Genomic DNA, 20466 nt, shown 5'->3' on the forward strand with positions numbered 1-20466 from the left:
ATAACAGAATTATAATAATATAACTAATGCAATTAATATGAGATAAAATTTGTGTGGCTTCAAAAGCTATTAGTATAAATTAATATAAATTATATTTTTATTGTTAATTATATTTTCTTATTGTATATTTATAATATATTCTATATTAGTATACGTATAAAAATATTTTTATAATCTATTTATAATATCTATGAGAATAAACTCAATTAGATATTCTGAATTTTTTTAACAATTTGCTACAAATCGAAAGTGTTAAGGTAATCAAAAATTAATAATTTTATTTTTCATATAAATTTCATACTAGAAACAATAAATTCAAGAATAGAGTAACAACTAAACAATAAATTAATATTTAATTATATCCGAATTTTATGTTGTGATGGATTAACAGAAATGAAAAGATCGAAAATTTAAAATGTTCCATATAATACACTAAGATATATACGTGTGTATGTGTGTGTGTGTGTGTGTGTGTGCGCGCGCGCGCGCGCGCATTATTAATACCTGAACAAACAGAAAAGACAGCATTATGGCATAATGGAAAACACAATTAATTTTCGCAAATTTTGATCGTCGATATGGCCACAGATCGAGCATCGAGAGAAATATTTGATTTAATCTGTAATAACGATTTTCGGCAAAGTCTGTGTTACAACGATTCGAAGACATATCGAAAAAAAAAAAAAATACAATTATATCGAGACACAGAATAATACGTTTTCCAATAGAATGGTGGAACCAACTAATTCTGCTATGAGTAATATCTTTTAAAACAATATTTTTCTAGTATGTAATCGAGGGAACATTTATATTACCTTTCGAAGAAAGAAGTTGGGGAAGTCAATTAATTGTTCGTGTTTGTGTTTTTGCATTGAAGGGGACACTACGAAGTTGAATTATCAAAATAACGTGTCATCTTATCGAAATAATGTGTTCAGGTGTAATTTTCCCAGGGTAAGGGAGAAATAATATATCCTCCTTTTTTCTCACCTCGGCGCACGCGCGATTATAGATTTTTAGACAGCTTGGAGCGATGACTTCATTGTCTTTCGTGACATTGAGCAGCGCACTACGATTATTCTCTTAAATAAATGCTCTTGATAATATGTGTATGTGTGTCATACTATGAAAAAGTTTAATTGTTAATAAAATAAATTTCAAAGAAAGAGTTTCTTACAAAATAGTTTTATGAAGCGCACATATTACGTAAGTAAAATTTATCATATGAAAATATATTTTATCGGCAATAATATATTTAAATAAATATACTATAATATATATAGATTTTTTGAGAAGAAGGAATCTTCTTTAAAAATTTTTTATGCTACTAAAACGCAATTATTAATAACTTCTCTCGATAATAAATACATTTTAAAAGACTTATTGAATTTTATTTAGATTTTAATCCTTCGAAAAATTTTAATAAAGAACTTATCCTACGATTGACAGAGTTAATAAAATATGAAAGTAGTTGAACAAACAATAACATAATTCTAAAATCAAAAATAATATACGAAAAAAAATAAATAGATTATAATATATTTTATTAGTAGCTACATACACACACAACTATGTATAAATTTATTAATTTTTTAAATATATGTAGAAGTGTATTTTTGCATTATAAAATATAATTCCCCATTTGATATACAACACTTTTTTTGAATATTATATAGATATATATCATATAGAGAGAGAAATAGAGAGAGAGAGAGAGGGGGGGAGAGAGAGATATTATGAAAATAAGTCTATAATTATTTATTTGTAATATATATACATATATATATATATATATATATATATATATATATATATAGATACGTTATTTTGATAATTCAACTTCGTAGTGTCCCCTTCAATGCAAAAACACAAACACGAACAATTAATTGACTTCCCCAACTTCTTTCTTCGAAAGGTAATATAAATGTTCCCTCGATTACATACTAGAAAAATATTGTTTTAAAAGATATTACTCATAGCAGAATTAGTTGGTTCCACCATTCTATTGGAAAACGTATTATTCTGTGCCTCGATATAATTGTATTTTTTTTTTTTCGATATGTCTTCGAATCGTTGTAACACAGACTTTGCCGAAAATCGTTATTACAGATTAAATCAAATATTTCTCTCGATGCTCGATCTGTGGCCATATCGACGATCAAAATTTGCGAAAATTAATTGTGTTTTCCATTATGCCATAATGCTGTCTTTTCTGTTTGTTCAGGTATTAATAGTGATTCAGATTACATTATTGAAAAGTATATAATATATATTTAATATTAAAGATTTTATTCAGAAAAATCATAAAAAATTCAATAGAATATTTATGATAATTATATTTCTCTTGGTATATATATAATTATCATAAATATTCTATTGAATTTTTTATGATTTTTCTGAATAAAATCTTTAATATTAAATATATATTATATACTTTTCAATAATGTAATCTGAATCACTATTACATTGCATTTTTAATTTTTCAAGTTAAGTACGAAATATTTAGTTAACTTAACAATTTTTTTACAAAAACACCAAGAATATTGCAAAATTATAACTTTGAAACATTTGTCTCTGATCGACATATTTCATAAATCATTAATGAGATTAATATTCCGAAGAACATTGCTCATATATTCCGGAATTTCATATTTTCATAAGAGGACAAGCCATATATTAATAAAAGGATACGATTAATATCATAGAATTGATTTTTCGCTCTGATTATATCTCCGTAAATTCCGAACTGCATGCTCTTAATGAACGAAAACGTTCTCCTTTCTTTTTTGAGATGCTAGATATTCCTGTGGCACATGACTGGTGTAAATAATAATTTTATGTTATATAGTTTCTTGCACATGTGGAAGATGAAGAGAGATCGACTCCCAATCAAATATTATCTCTCCGATATTCAGGTGTAATAGAAATTGAGTTGGAATTATTTAAAGTATACATGCAATATTTGATAATATCTCTCATCCGCAAGAATAAAATTTTTATAATATTTTCTAAGTTAACGGAAGCGCATAAATAAGCCATGTGTATATATATAATGTTAGATATTTCTGTGCATATATAATGTTAAATTATCATACAATATTATCATGCATATTCTACGTTGTGTTACTACATTTTATTATAGTGTTTCGACTATCATAAAAACTTAGAGACTTAAGAGATACAATTTTAGAGATGGGATGTGCTAATAAATAGAAAATAATTGATTATTATCTTTTGTTTATTAGAACATCTAATAATATTGATATTGATTAGATTAATAACCGAATTTTATAAAATAATTAGAGAGAAATATTATAATTTGAAAGAAATAGCCAATTCATATTTTATCAATAAAAAACTTAATCTACAATATAGTGTAATCGAACTGTATCTTTTTATCCCTTTATCTTTTTTCTTTCTTGCAAATATTGTCTACAGATGGTCATATAAATATTTCTATTTTGTAAAATTATTCCATATCGTACGAATTTCTACGATCAGTGGTTATGCATTTCAGGTTACTTGTGAAAATATAATAAAAATAAATATTGTATATAGAATAAATCATTGTGTGATATGATATATATTTTTGTCAATCCTTTTAACAAAGGATGAATTTACTACGGTATTTCCTATTTGCATACTAATGCTAAATATAATTGTTAACACAATTAGCATTTTTCTAATATTGTTAACTTTGATGAATTCATTCACCTTAAATATTACATTATAGAATAGATCATTGTGAAATAAGATATCGACAAGCTTATGAGCTGTAATACAAATACTTTGTTAAATATTTTTTGTTCGTAAGATTCCATAAATTTTTCATTTATATCTTGTTTTACCTTTACCTTAGTGAAACCTTCCATTGAAACGATGATTAAGCGACCGATATTTATAATATGTAGCTTTGTGGTGTTCTGCATTATAAATAATAGTAATTTTTGGATCTTTATTGGAACCATGTACCACCGTATATTATATCTGTAAATAATAAAAAATTATTCTAAATTTGCATATGAATTCCCGAACTTTTGTTCAAACTTATTTCGTGAATATCAGATTTTTAATTGGAAATAATGAGAAAGCAGTTATGCTATTTATAATAGAAACTCACGTTTTCTCAAAAATTTCGGTATTGTGGTCCGTGATTTGCTGTCCATAATAATTAGCCACAAACATAAATGCAAAATGCAAACTAATGAATAATATTGCTATAATCAATTCGGTTACGTCATCTAGCAAAATTAATGCTCTGAGCAGCTAAAATAATGTAAAATTTATTTTTGGCATTATATATACGTACATAAGAATGTTTGTATAACTTGCTTATTTATTAAAAGGAATTATAACATGTAATTATTATATATTAATAATTATAATAAAAGATGTAAAAATTTAAGAGGAATATAACTCACTCGAAATAAATTTAAACTTAAAGATGCCACGACGAGTACGACTAATAAGAAAAATGTTGATGTAAAAGTGATTACGACAAATTCGCTGCATCTTCAATAATAAAAGATAATAATAAATATGAGAAAAATATTGCATATTCGAATGTAATCGTTACAACAAGTAAGAAATTAACACAAATATCTTCATATTTCGCAAATTTTACAAATTGAAAGTGCATTATGTAAATACCGACTCGAGAGCTCTACGATGTACGTCCACGGCCGCGCGTATGTTTTGAATAGCCGTCTGATCTTCTTCTCGGATGGAATTCCATAATATGTATTTGTCGAGTGAATGTTTGATTCGATAGCTGCAAAGATACATTTAATCACTTCCTTATTCGCATATATATTTTTTTATAATGCATATATATCACAAATTACATTATACATTTTCTTTTTACATTAATTAAAAATTTTATATTAAATTTTATATTAATAAAAATACACATAATGGAAAATGTAATGTCTGAATTTAAAAACAATGATTAATAACGATTCTTTTATCTCTATATATAAAAATGAATGTTTGTTTGTTTGTGTCTTATAGGAAGCCACAGTTTAGCTCTAATCATATAGGTTGCTTCGGATGAAATGATCTATGAACTCCTGGGAAGGTTTTAGTCAACATTCCGTAATGATACGTGAAGCAGTGTTCCGTTACGATGCGTTTTTATCATTTTTTGAATGAGATTGCATACTTTCGGGTGCTGTTAAAAATGATATATCCAAGAGCACTTCAATAAAAAAAAATGAGCACAGAATTGTTATAACGAGTTCTCTTTAAATTCGATTTTTGTAGGCGTAGCAGCGCGCGCACGGTACAGCTAGTATTATAATAAAATACGTATAAGTGTTTACAATTAAAAAATTATTTGAAAATTCTTTTTAATAAATTTAAATTAAATATTTATTATTTATTATTTATATTAAATATTTATTATTTATTAATATATGTATAATATTCGAATTCCAAAATTAATGCAAAATATTATTTCTTTATTTATTTTTTTATCTCAGCCATATAATATTAAATCCTTATTTGTTCAATATCATAAAAATTCTAAACCTTACCTGGCGATCTTTAATAATCCACAAATATGTTTCACGTGTACAAGATGTAAGGTACATGTGGTTATCACGATAATGCCACTAAAATATGTTCCTATCAACCAGTGACATAAAATTGCATAAAAATACTTTCTTTTATCGACGAAATATTCTGTCAAAGCATGTAACTCGCGTGGGCGAGTTTCATTTAACGGAAAAATTACGTCAAGAATAGTAGGCATAAATTCAAAGAATGCATATAGAAGAAGGCACACGGTGATACTCACTAAAATTTTTCGTAAAAGTTATTTTTACTGGAATATTAATAATTTATTAATTTATTAGTAGCTAGATTGCTTTTCATATAAAATGCTTTATACAAAATACTTTACTTTAAGTAGTTTTTACTTGAAATACTGTTTAAATTATTTATATAGGCCTATATATACAAGAATAAAGGGAATCTAACGCATTATTCAGTTCGAGGAAGAAATGTAAGACATGTTTATATCTTCAAAAATCAGTTCGTGAGTCTTTAAAATCAAATCTTTCGAGCTACTTATATTTAAAAGAAATTTGTTTGAAACATAATCTTGGCCATTTGCTTTTTTTAAATAATTTGCATTACATGCTGCTAGTTTGGTATGTAATTCACCAGATGATGCATATTGTCGCATTATATCGCGTTCCGCCTCGTTTTTTAAAAGTTTCCAACTATCACGAATATTTTTCCACATTCGTTTCACCTATCATCGAATTATTTTAGATAATGTCCGAATATTCAAGAAGAAATGTAAACAACAGAATACAAAGAAAGCTACTTACTTCGTTAGATTTAGCATAAAACGAATAGTATTCTACGATATATGAGAGAGATGGTATAGCATACGCAAGATTCATAATAACAGTATTGATAGTTAGTTGGAACGTTAGAAATGTTGTCCACTGAAAGCAATGAAGATGTAAAAATATAATAATGTCTTGGTATATAATCTACACCAAGACATTATTGTATACCTTTCTGAACATATAAATCTAAAATAAAATGCTATAATATTGAATTTATATGAATCAATAAATATATTTGTTAGATAAACAATCATTAAAGAGTTAGATTTCTGTAAAATTAACAGAAATTTGAGACATTAATAAGTTTCCGATAATGTAGCCTCTCTGCCAGAGAAAATCAAATTCAAATAAAAAATAGCATAATTAAATGCTTTTACTTATTTAGTTTGCTAATTTACTTATTTAATTTTAAATTTATTACTATCAATTAGCAAAAAATTAATATTAAAATTAGGAATATTGACTTAATATGATGCTAATATTTCTTTAGTGACGAAAAAAATATTATGAATTATAATAAAAAAAAACAAGAGAAAACAATTAGATTAGGAATAAAAAAGGAATTGCCAGTAAAATTTGGAAATATTAAACTTTTACAAATGTAATATAGAAAATTATAAGCATTAATAGAGTTTGGATAATAATTCCTAATAGAATATTATATAACAGAACTATAATCATGTAACAAATGTAATTAATATGAGATTTTATGTGATTAATATATTATTTTGTGCAATTTCAAACTATTAAAAAAAATAATATAAATTAAATTTTTATTGTGAATATATTTTATTATTATATATTTATAGTATATTCTCTGTATTAGTACACATATAAAAATATTTTTATAATCCATTTATAATCTATTAATAATATCTGTGAGAATACAATTAATTAGCAAAAAATTTCTGAATTTTTGTACAATTTGCTATAAATCGAAAGTGAAAGTGTTAATGTAATTAAAATAGCTTTATTTTTCACATAAATTTTGTACCAAATAGGAACAATAAATTCAAGAAAGTGGAGTAACAATTTAGCAATAAATTAATATTTAATTATACCCGAATTTTATTTTGTTGACAAAAGATGATAGATTAATAGAAATGAAAAGAAAATTTAAAGTGTTTCATACAATACATATATACATACGTATTGTATGAAACACTTTAAATTTTCTTTTCATTTTCATAAATATTACATATGTAATATTTAGAAAAAATTATTAATACCTGAACTGACGTATAAGACAGCAGTATAGCAAAATGGAAAACACAATTAATTTTCGCAAATTTTGACCGTCGATATGGCCCCAGGTTGAGCATCGAGAGAAATATTTGATTTATTCTGTAATAACGATTCTCGGCAAAGTCTGTGTCACAACGATTCGAAGACATATCGAAAAAAAGAAAAAAATACAATTATATCGAGATACAGTTTAATAGACGTTTTCCAACAAAATGGTGTAACCAACTATTTCTGCTATGAGTAATAACTTTTAAAACAATATTTTTCTAGTATGTAATCAAGGGAATATTTATATTACCCTCCGAAGAAAGAAGTTGGGGAAGCTAATTGATTGTTCGTGTTTTTTTTTGCATTGAAGGAAACACTATGAAGTTCAATTATCAAAACAACGTGTCATATTATCGAAATAGCGTGTTCAGGTGTAGTTTTCCCAGGATAAGGGAGAAATAATACATCCTTCTTTTTCCTCACCTTGGGACACGCACGATTATAGATTTTTAGACAGCTTGGCGCGATTACTTCATTGTCATTCGTGACATCGAGCAGTGCACTACCATTGCTCTCTTAAAGTGCTCTTGATTATGTATACATGTGTGTCATATTATGAAAAAGTTTGGTTTAAAATAAAATTTTATAGTATAAAGTAGTTTTACAAAGCGCTTATACATGTGAGTATAAAATTCTTCATATAAAAAATTTTTGAGAGTAATAGTAAATTTAAATAAGTAAAAAATAGCAACAGTGAGTTTTTTCAGAAAAAAAGAGTCCTGTTTGAAAGTTCTGTTATTATTGAAGACAATGATTAATATTGCCATATTTCAAAAAAAAATTAAACAGATGTTTAAAAGACATTTATTCAACCTTATTTAGATTTTTTAATTATACGAAAAATTTTTTCATAAAAGACAAATCTCATAAATATTAAAATTAAATAGACATTAGTAATTTGGCAAACAATAACATACTTCTAAAATCAAAGAAAAAAATGAGGTAAAAATAGATGTATTATACTTTGCATGTATATATATATATATATATATATATATATATATATATATATATATAATTATAACAACTATATATATACAAATTGAGTGATATTTTAAAATATTTATGAAAGTTTTTTGTAATTGATTTTATAAATCCAATTACCCACAATCAATTTTTTTATTTGTTTTTTAAGATACTTAGTACTATAAATTATATTGCTATTATTGTGTGATATATATGTATATAATATACGTATAAATCACAAGATCGAAAGATTGAAATGATGAAAAGTAGTAATGTAACAATTTTTTAATTAATAGTTAATATATGCTTACATTTGAGAAAAATTCTAAAAACATTAAATGAAATATATTTAATTCTAAGTATTGTTAAAGTAATAATTATTATCTGTAAGAATCAATAATCGAAAGATCATAATAAAATTTATCATTTTTTTCCCTTTTTCCCATACAATGTATATGTAGAACTATATGATATGTATATGTATACGTATATGTCATAATTCGCGTAAAATATTTCGATAATGATCAATAATAATGGTGTTCGGTCTTAGCGACGTATAACCACAGACATCTATACTATATACTAGACCGCTAACTTGCGTCAAATACATGTCCACGAAATTTATGTACTAAATTCTCGCGCATGCGTAACGTTGGTGGACAGCAGTCACGTTTGTGATTGGTTGATGTTATGTACAATGTACATAAGTATGTAATTTGTGTATAAACTTACAGTTGAATATAAGTTATTTTTAAATATTATATAATGTTCTTCGTTTTTAATTAAAATTTATCACAGCCTTTAAAGATAAAATATATCAAAATATATTTAAAAGGTATATGATATAATTAAAATCAAGATTAAAAATATATAAAGATTAAAAATATATGTATATAACATTTATATATATATATTTATATATATATTTATATTTATTTTATTACAAAATTAAAAGTTTATAATGTAAAAAGTACAAAGTTTTAAGGTGAAAACTTAAATAGTAGCTGGCTACAAGTGTCCACCATATTAGTTTTCCACCAATATTACGCATGCGCGACCGCCATATTACATGGTTTTCGGGGACACATTTTATGTACAAAATCAATGGGAGTTAGCGATCTAGTTATAGTATAGATATCTGTGCGTATAACGCGTTATTGTTTATATGGCCTTGTTATCATTCATACGGCGACACTTGAATAATAAAGTAGTGCTGAAGAAAAAACTTCATATAAAATGTCGAATTCTTTTCCTAAATACGAGCGTGACAAGTGTTGAAATATAATTCGTTATGATTATTAGAATTAACAATTAATTTAATAAATTAATTGACAATTAATTTAATTTAATTTAATTAATTAACTTTTGATAATTGATAAAACTATCGCGACGATAAATTGAAGCACAATATTTTATTATTATAAATAAAAATTAAAGCAAAAGGTATAAAAATGATAAGTTTTTGTTATGCTCCTTCAATTTCAGCTATCGATTCGTACGAATAACAATTATTTCTCTAATAATGCTTAAAATTAAATATATTTCTGGTGCTTTTTAAATTTTTCTAAAATGTGTGTGTGTATAAGCATATATTAATTATTAATTTAAAAAATTGATATATCTCACTATTTTTCACCACCTTCACCTTTCGATCTTACAATTTATGCAGATACTACATATATACGTACATATGTACAATATAAAATATAATATACAATATATAATAGAGTTAACATGGATGTAACGAATGACGCATGACGCATGATTAACTTCGTGTAGAACGTCAATCATATTTTTCGTATGTTGTTCTCTTATAATGTAATAAAGAGTGGATGATTATTCAGTGTATAGTATATGATTCAGTAATCGAGAATGCCATGCAATGTTTTGCAATCATTGTGCAATTAATCATAATTGATCATGTTTTCGCGAGTGAATATGAGTACTATGGAGAAACAGCAAAGAATGAACAAGAGAAAAAAAATCATCTTAGAGGCAACTTACAATGATTTACGGTAAATAATGTATAAATTATTTATAATCTATATATCATCTTATTTTCAAATTAGATATATTCTTATTCTTTTTTTATTTTATCTACAATGATTCGTTTTAAATTATTGTATAATAGAACGCGCCTATAAACATATAAAGTATTCCAGATTTTATTTTAAACTACTTAAAATATTTATATTATCGACAATAAAATATTTTTATATTAATGAATGATTTTGTATGTATAAAAATTTTAATATTTTATAAAATATTTATACAATAATATTATTATTCTTTAGATATTTTATGTTTAATTATAATTTTTTATTAATTATATTTTGCAAAGTTTATATCAAAAAATAACTTTTTCGGTAATTACGCAATTTATTATTAAATACAGTATTAAATGTCTATTTAAAAAACATATCAAAAATATTGTTGCTCGTAAAAATTAGATTTACAAAATCAATTATATTAGATACTTAGCGTTTCGAATTCAACAATATATGGAGCGTTTCGCATTACACATTGTTCTCTTATTTGAATTGCGCCTGTCTTTTCACTTGAATAACTGCGTATTTTAACAATAATATGCTGAAAGACGATAACCAAATGATGACGATTAATTTGTTATCGTCCCGAAATACATTTTACATTTTAGAATATAAATTTAAGCTGAATATTTTTTCTTTCTTTTTGCATTTTAAATTAATTTTAATGATCGAGGAAATGTCATATAAAATCTAATTTAAAGTCTTATTTAAATATAGTTTATTTTAGTTTGAGATTAAAAAAATATTATTTATATAAATTAATTTAATATTATAAAATTTTACGCTAAATTTTCATATTTCCAAGATATTTCCTTTTTAAATTTGGGATTTTTTAAATTGTAGTTTATTAAATAATACATAAAATAAGGAAATAAATAGCGTTTAACAAATGCGTTGTATAATATTCTAATGAAAATAGAAAAGAAATAAAAAATATTATAGATTTTTTTGATATATTTTTGTTTATTTGAATAAAGAAACTATATGAATAAAGAAACATTCCGTAAAATTGACTATATCATTGTATTAAAGTTTTTTACATTTTCGCATTTATGGAGTAAAAAATTATAGATATTTCAATGAAATGTGACAAACAATAATAAAAAATTATATGTACATAATCTCTTCTATTTAGAAAAATAACCCAGCAAACAAAATATAACTATTTTGTAAGGGCTAACCCATGTTATTTTGTTATATAAGTTATGCCTTATTTATATTATAATTATATAATTTTATTTTATATAACTGTGTTTTCTATATATATGTGTACACACACACACACACACACACACACACACACACACACACACACACACACACACACACACACACACACACACACACACACACACATATATATATATAAAACACAATTATATAATATACATATATAAATAACAAAACTATATATATATATATATATAACTATATATATATATATATATATATATATATATATATATATATATTGATTTGTTATTTACTGGTCATAAAATATTATCAATATAAATTGAATGTAACTGTTACATACAATGAGTATTATGTAGTATGTATATTGTATGTAATGTATACATTCTATTACTTTCGTTGTATTTTATGACTATATATATATATATATATATATATATATATATATATATATATACCTGTTTGCTAGAAAGTAAGTAAGAGTAATATATTTCGTTTTTCGCAATATACACTGTAAATTTGTATAACATCAAGACTTTTATATCAATATATTTTAGCTAACATAAGATATTTTAAATAATTGATATTTTTTTAAAGCATACACAAATTTTCATTATACATATTGATCGACAATAATGCCGCAGTATCTCTTTGTATTCTTATCTAATTGAGAATTGGTCAATTTTCGGCTATTCCGAGATAAGAACCGCATGATGGACAATAATGTTTCGTCGCCAGGCAGCTGTCCATGCAGTAGGGACATGGTACACAACACCAGAGTCTGGAAAATATTTGAGATTTAATATTGTCACTTTTTTTATTAAGATCCGTTACATCTCAAAATCTTACCCCAAAGCACAAAGAAGCAGCGCGATCAAATGAGTTTTCATGTTCGCTTCCGTTTCCACACGTGTGGATATATTAGCACGGCAGTGTGGACAAGTCAAATGTTGCGATTGTGGGCCGAAAGCTGTGGCCGTTATAATGACACCTATATTTAATCAAATTATATTAAATTTTATAAAATTATAAATTTCGAATCTTTATTAAGAAAGCGTAGCAAGTAAAAATTGTTTATTCCTTTTCAATAATTTATAACTAAAATTTTTATATTTCATAGACAAAGAAGCAAATTTGTCGATAATAAAACTTGTAAAATAACTATCATACAAATTTTAACGATAGATTTTCATAGATTCTATAGATTCTATAAATTTGATACAAAATGTGATATATAATGCTGTTAATAAAATGCTGGCAGAAATATTTAACAAAGTTCAATAAAATACAGAAATTAATGGCAAAGACCAAACAGATCTTAATCAATACATATAATAAATATTTGATGCTTGATTTGTTTCTGTTTCGCCAATTTACTGTCTAGTTAGATTCTATCAACAAAACACAAGCTTAGACACTCGATTTTCCGCTCAAATTTGTTGATAATTTACTTCCAACATTTTGCTTATATGTATACATACTTGGTTGCGGTGGTGGCTGTGGTTGTGGTGGTGGCGGTGGCTGTGGATATGGAGTGTATGGAGGTGCGGCAAAACCAAGTGGCGGCGGGTTCTGCTCCATTTTATCCATCGATAACGATTATTCTTTAATTGTAAAATATAAAAAAATTTACAATTTAATATAAGATCAAGAATCATTCATTAAGGGGAGTATGATTTTATGATAACATATTATAATATTTACAATAGCTAAAAGATTAAAATATACGAAAAAGAGAGAGAGAGAGAGAGAGAGAGAGGAGGAGAAAGAGATGCTTCGTATAAAAAATGAATAAAAACAGGTGAAAACAATTTAAAAACAAAGTAGCAATATACTCGTTTCTACGTCATCGGTTTAAATCAAATTTTGCAAATAGAACAAATTTAAGAATTAAACTGAATTAAATCGATAGAGTGGATATTTTGCTATCGAGTAAAAATAAAAACTGTGCAAAAAACAGATACTCCAGTTGTGAAGGCTTATACAGATTTAGCACGTTCTGAATGACCTCGCCCCAATTTCGATAATATCTTTCTATCGATTCTGCGTATCCATTTGAAATAAAATAAAATGTGTGTATCTATCTATAGATAATATATGTGAAGTATATAGATAACATCCATTATAACGAGTTTAATTTAAAGAAATCAGAATTAATTTATATTTAACATTTTCTTTGCAAAAAATATTTATTAACAAATACAGTATTATTGTTTGCAGAATGAATTTCCTGGCAGAATCTATACCACACATTTATTCTTATACGCATACACATTTACACACACACACACACACACACACACACACACACACACGCACGCACGCACGCACACGCGCACGCGCACGCACGCACGCACGCACGCACACACATGGGCGTAGCCAAGATTTTATCTAGGGGAGGGCAAAAATTTATCAAATAAAATCTAATAAAATTTTTTATCATTCCAACTAAACTTTTTATTTATTTATATAAGAACTTATATTTAATATTTATGTTAAAGTCTTCGGAAAATCTCTACATTTCTTTATTTTTTTTAAATTACTTCTCTGTGTCAGAGGGGACAAGTGCCCCTCCCTGCCCCACCCTGCCCCACCCTGCCCCATCCTGGCTGGCTACGCCCATGTATATATATACGTGTGTGTGTGTGTGTGTGTGTGTGTGTGTGTGTGTGTGTGTGTGTGTATGCGTGTATAATATCGTATTTGCACGCGATCAATACATTTTTATCACAATTTGTGGAAATCTTGTGATAAATCTTTCTCGATAATACATCAATAAATTGTTTTCCAGCACATCGAACATTCTCAATTAAACTTCAACGAAATAAATGATTAGAAAACGGCTATCGGAAGCGGCTATAAAAAATATTTGTCTTTTTTCTCTGATTTTAAAATAACATATCTCCGCGAAATGTTAACGCATTTAATTATACTGTTATTAACACTACTTCAGAACTTTTTTTCTTATTAGATCATTATACAGGGTGACCCATTTTAACTTAGGCAGCCAAATAACTCGAAAAATAAGCAAGATAGAGAAAAATGTTTTAGACAAAAGTTGTATGGTTTCGAGGGGGCCATAAGATGGTATCATTGGTTTGACCTTGAAGAGTCATTTGAAGGTCACGTGAAGGTCACTTCAATTTTTTTAAATGGAACATCCTATATATTTTTGTACATTCTTGTAGCTCATCTCGAGAGCTTTCCAAAACACTATAATTAAGTACATTTTCGTTAAGTACTTTTTGAGTTATGAGGCTTGAAATAATTTCTTAATTTTACATAAACCGTAAAATATCTTGTAAAATATTCATTTTTCGATTACCTTACCTTAATAGTTTTATGTACAAAATAATGAGAGGAATCAATTGGTGTAAAGAAAACACATAGTTGTTTCGAAGAAAAAATATGTAATTTGCAATTAACAATTCCATATTTTTTCTTAAAAACAACTATGTGTTTTCTTTACACCAATTGATTCCTCTCATTATTTTGTACATAAAAGTATTAAGGTAAGATAATCGAAAAATGAATATTTTACAAGATATTTTACGGTTTATGTAAAATTAAGAAATTATTTCAAGCATCATAACTCAAAAAGTACTTAACGGAAAGGTACTTAATTATAGTGTTTTGGAAAGCTCTCGAAATAAGCTACAAGAATGTACAAAAATATATAGGGTATTCCATTTAAAAAAATTGAAGTGACCTTCACGTGACCTTCAAATGACTCTTCAAGGTCAAACCAATGATACCATCTTATGGCCCCCTCGAAACCATACAACTTTTGTCTAAAACATTTTTCTCTATCTTGCTTATTTTTCGAGTTATTTGGCTGCCTAAGTTAAAATGGGTCACCCTGTATATCGAGCATAGAGATATCTACGGACTTATCCTCTTTAACTACGACGTCGAACAGCGCAGGACCAGCGGAAGGGATCACGAAGGGTAAACACATGTCGTCACGCAAGCGACGCACTGGTGTGGCCTTTCGATTTGAGATTATTATAATTCCGACAACGGAAAGCAAATCGGAAGAGCAAACGATTTCGATCTGAGTATTGTATTGTTAGCGAGGAGATCGCCGACGAGTTTATTAAATCATATTCAATAGAGACCTATAATCAGAGATGCGCCAATGACTCCCCACCACGATTTCTATCCGCCATCTTGTACCCTATGACGTCATTGACATCACATGTGGCCTGCGTTCCAAAATTCACTGCCAGTACTGAAAATCTATAGTTTACGTGACGTACACTATAGATTTTCAGTACTGGCAGTGAATTTTGGAACACAGCCGTGCTTGTTCCTAGCAAAACAATCTTTCTTAATTTAAAAAAAATTTATGTAAGCTAATTGAGATTATTGTTATGAACTTATAATATTACATGAAAAAACAAGATCTTACTCAGATTTAACACGAGCAACAATTAGCATGACGTCAATAAACATCATCAGTAACGTCATTAAACATCATCAGTAACGTCATTAATGACGTCATGGGGTACAAGATGGCGGAAAAACCATGTGATTTTACAGTGACCAATTAAAAACTGTTCGCCATTGGCGCATCTCTGATTATAGGTCTCTAATATTCAGTTAATAATATCTCGAGGTATTTCTTCTTCGAGTTTTGTGCAACTATCCATTACATATAATCCGAGCATTATTTCTTACATTCGATTCATGCGACGTATGGAACACGTATGTACATACGTGTATATTTGTATATTATATATACATGTGTACGTATATGACTCATATGTATGCACTTTCAATGCCAAGTCATTATGCTATATGTATACTGATAACAGTTCGATTACATCATCATGTGACGCGTTTAAAAAGCACTTGTCACGAATTGAAAAAAAAATCAATCAACGTCTTTCATTCCTTCATCGAAGTCATTGTTCCCTTTGCTGCGAGCATGGATAATGCATCGTGTGATGATGAGTTAAAAAAAAAACAATATTATGATCGAATATCGCATTCAATTATTACGATTGTCAAAATATTCAATGAACAATTTATGCAGATATTTATATACTTTGTATTATGAAAATCTTATATGTTTGTTTGTAATTTAATAGAATTTTTGCATCGCAAAATATTTTTGATTCGTGAAACGAAGGGGCGCATACATTGGATGCCTTTCGACTCTATTGTCGGCTAAAACAAGCATTCGTCTCACGTTTAGTAAACTGCTGACGTTCGAGATCGAGATAAACCGATAAGAAAGAATCCATAGCACTTTGCTTTATATCAAAGCCAAACGCAGATTCTCGTTGAAATGATACTTCGATTGCGTCCTTTTCTCACCTTTATTCTCTCTTCTGTGTGTCTATTATCTTTTACGTCTAAATCCATAATTTGATTATATTATATACATAATACCCCCCTCCCTATTGCTAATCTAGTCAAAATTAATAATTTTTTTACACACACGAATCTGGAATCAATACAGAGTCAGCTAATACTTTATTTTATTATATTTACTGTTTTCTAAATCTGATTGAAAGAAAAAATTGCTGTCTCAAAGCTGTTATTATAAGTAATTAATCGCTCATTTTGACAAAAAATAAACTTCAATCATGATATTTGTTAAAAATTATTTTTTATTAGTAAGATATATATGTGTGTGTGTGTGTGTGTGTGTGTGTGTGTGTGTATGTTGCTTATAAAAATAATTTCTAACAAACATCATGATTGAAGTTTATTTTTTGTCAAAATAAGTACTTAATTACTTATGATAACAGCTGATAAATTACTTATAATAACAGCTTTGAGATGCAGCAATATATATATATATATATATATATATATATATATATATATATATATATATATATATAATTTATCAGCTGTTATCATAAGTAATTAAGTACTTATTTTATATATATATATATATATATATATATATATATGTATATATATATATATATATATATATATATATATATAAAATAAGTACTTAATTACTTATGATAACAGCTGATAAATTACTTATAATAACAGCTTTGAGATGCAGCAATATATATATATATATATATATATATATATATATATATATATATATATATATATAATTTATCAGCTGTTATCATAAGTAATTAAGTACTTATTATATATATATATATATATATATATATATATATATATATAAAATAAGTACTTAATTACTTATGATAACAGCTGATAAATTACTTATAATAACAGCTTTGAGATGCAGCAATATATATATATATATATATATATATATATATATATATATATATATATAATTTATCAGCTGTTATCATAAGTAATTAAGTACTTATTTTATATATATATATATATATATATATATATATATGTGTATATATATATATATATATATAAAATAAGTATTTAATTACTTATGATAACAGCTGATAAATTACTTATAATAACAGCTTTGAGATGCAGCAATATATATATATATATATATATATATATATATATATATATATATATATATATATTGCTGCATCTCAAAGCTGTTATTATAAGTAATTTATCAGCTGTTATCATAAGTAATTAAGTACTTATTTTGACAAAAAATAAACTTCAATCATGATGTTTGTTAAAAATTATTTTTTTATAAGCAACATACACACACACACACACACACACATATATATATCTTACTAATAAAAAATAATTTTTAACAAATATCAAGATTGAAGTTTATTTTTTGTCAAAATGAGCAATTAATTACTTATAATAACAGCTTTGAGACAGCAATTTTTTCTTTCAATCAGATTTAGAAAACAGTAAATATAATAAAATATAACACATACATAAATACATACATATATACATACATACATACATACATACATACATACATACATACATACATACATACATACATACATACATACATACATACATACATACATATATATGTGTATATATATATATATATATATATGTATGTATGTATGTATGTATGTATATATGTATGTATAATTTTGTTCGAACAAATGAAGATTTGAAATATTAAAAGAGCATTATCAGTTCAAACTTCTTTAACTTGTCAAGTAAATTAAAGAATACTTTATATGTAGCAAAAAGAGTGATATTTTCAGCAATTTATAATTTATATATATATATATATATATATATATATATATACAGGGTGTTTCAGACCACCCGTACCACCCATTTAAAAACTAGAGAAGTGGTTATTTCAAAAAAGTAAAAACATTTTCTTTATAAATCGGGTGCGCTCTATCGAATGGTGATATTTTCAACTTCTGGTTCCGGCCGGAAATAGGCGATTCATACCGGAAGTGCATTTTTTAAAATGAAACATGGTATTTTTTATTGCATATTCTTATAGCTTATTTCAAGAGCTTTCCAAAACACTATAATAAAATATTTTTCCCTCAAGCATTTTTTGAGTTATAAGGCTTGAATTTCTTAATTTCTTAATTTTACATAAACCGTAAAATATCTTGTAAAATATTCATTTTTCGATTATCTTACCTTAATACTTTTATGTACATAATAATGAGAGGAGTCAATTGGTGTAAAGAAAACACATAATTGTTTCGAAGAAAAAATATGTAATTTGCAATTAACAATTACATATTTTTTCTTAAAAATAACTATGTGTTTTCTTTACACCAATTGATTTGTCTCATTATTTTGTACATAAAAGTATTAAGGTAAGATAATCGAAAAATGAATATTTTACAAGATATTTTACGGTTTATGTAAAATTAAGAAATGATTTCAAGCCTTATAACTCAAAAAGTACTTGAGGGAAAAATATTTTATTATAGTGTTTTGGAAAGCTCTTGAAATAAGCTATAAGAATATGCAATAAAAAATACCATGTTTCATTTAAAAAAATGCACTTCCGATCTGAATCGCCTATTTCCGGCCGGAACCAGAAGTTGAAAATATTACCATTCGATAAAGCGTACCCGATTTATAAAGAAAATGTTTTTACTTTTTTGAAATAACCACTTCTCTAGTTTTTAAATGGGTGGTACGGGTGGTCTGAAACACCCTGTATATATATATATATTTATATATGTGTATAATATTATGCATATATATTTAAAAAATTTAATCACGAAACAGAATATTTCTTCAACATAGTGGATTAATGTTTAGCTATAAGAAATTTTTGAAATAGCTATGGCAGTTTCGTTCCTCGAGATTAGAATTTCTGACAACTTTTTTCTGAGCACTAACTTCGCGGTAAAATTCCATCGGCGACTTCTTTAACGTAATTGTCTGATCGTTTGCGGTTCAATGTCTATTTGTCACGGTCTATTAATACGTTAGCATACCTGTCAGGTCACAGGAGAACGCTCGTAGAAGAATGTCGTGCCGATGTCCGTGGACGTGTTCGCGACACGACAGCAAAATCAGATTACTTCCGTAAAACTGCCATGAGTCTTCGTACATATGAACTTGAGCGCAATGGCGGGATACGAAGATTGGGTGGGAGAATGTCATATATGTATATGTTGACGAATAAGCGTACGAATTCCGGCGTTATTAATCAATAATTGACGTTGACGATTCATGGAAGATTACATTAAGACGATAGAGATGAGATAGTTGACGTA

General features: G+C 26.4%; 2 protein-coding genes and 1 long non-coding RNA gene across 3 annotated transcripts in view; 1 reads left to right on the top strand and 2 right to left on the bottom strand.

Moving 5' to 3' along the window:
* The window catches only part of LOC145967033 (uncharacterized), a 49252-nt gene that overhangs the window by 22076 nt on the left and 6710 nt on the right, over positions 1-20466 (top strand). The gene's annotated exons all lie outside the window — the stretch shown is intronic.
* On the bottom strand, positions 3723-6539 carry LOC145966269 (uncharacterized). The gene is made up of 8 exons (XM_083090247.1): positions 6528-6539; positions 6336-6455; positions 6139-6256; positions 5535-5796; positions 4655-4771; positions 4422-4512; positions 4121-4266; positions 3723-3987 (listed from the first exon to the last, which is right to left on the bottom strand). The coding sequence occupies exons 1-8, from the start codon at positions 6537-6539 to the stop codon at positions 3723-3725; spliced, it is 1131 nt and encodes a 376-aa protein (XP_082946373.1).
* On the bottom strand, positions 12391-20333 carry LOC145967032 (lipopolysaccharide-induced tumor necrosis factor-alpha factor homolog). The gene is made up of 4 exons (XM_083091614.1): positions 20185-20333; positions 13339-13461; positions 12707-12848; positions 12391-12638 (listed from the first exon to the last, which is right to left on the bottom strand). The coding sequence occupies exons 2-4, from the start codon at positions 13445-13447 to the stop codon at positions 12536-12538; spliced, it is 354 nt and encodes a 117-aa protein (XP_082947740.1). The 5' UTR covers positions 13448-13461; positions 20185-20333; the 3' UTR covers positions 12391-12535.

Source organism: Camponotus vicinus, unplaced genomic scaffold, assembly GCF_025532165.1.
Source record: "Camponotus vicinus isolate PSW18456_S1 unplaced genomic scaffold, iyCamVici1.0 SCAF_2, whole genome shotgun sequence".
In the NCBI taxonomy this organism is placed as follows: Eukaryota; Metazoa; Arthropoda; class Insecta; order Hymenoptera; family Formicidae; genus Camponotus; species Camponotus vicinus.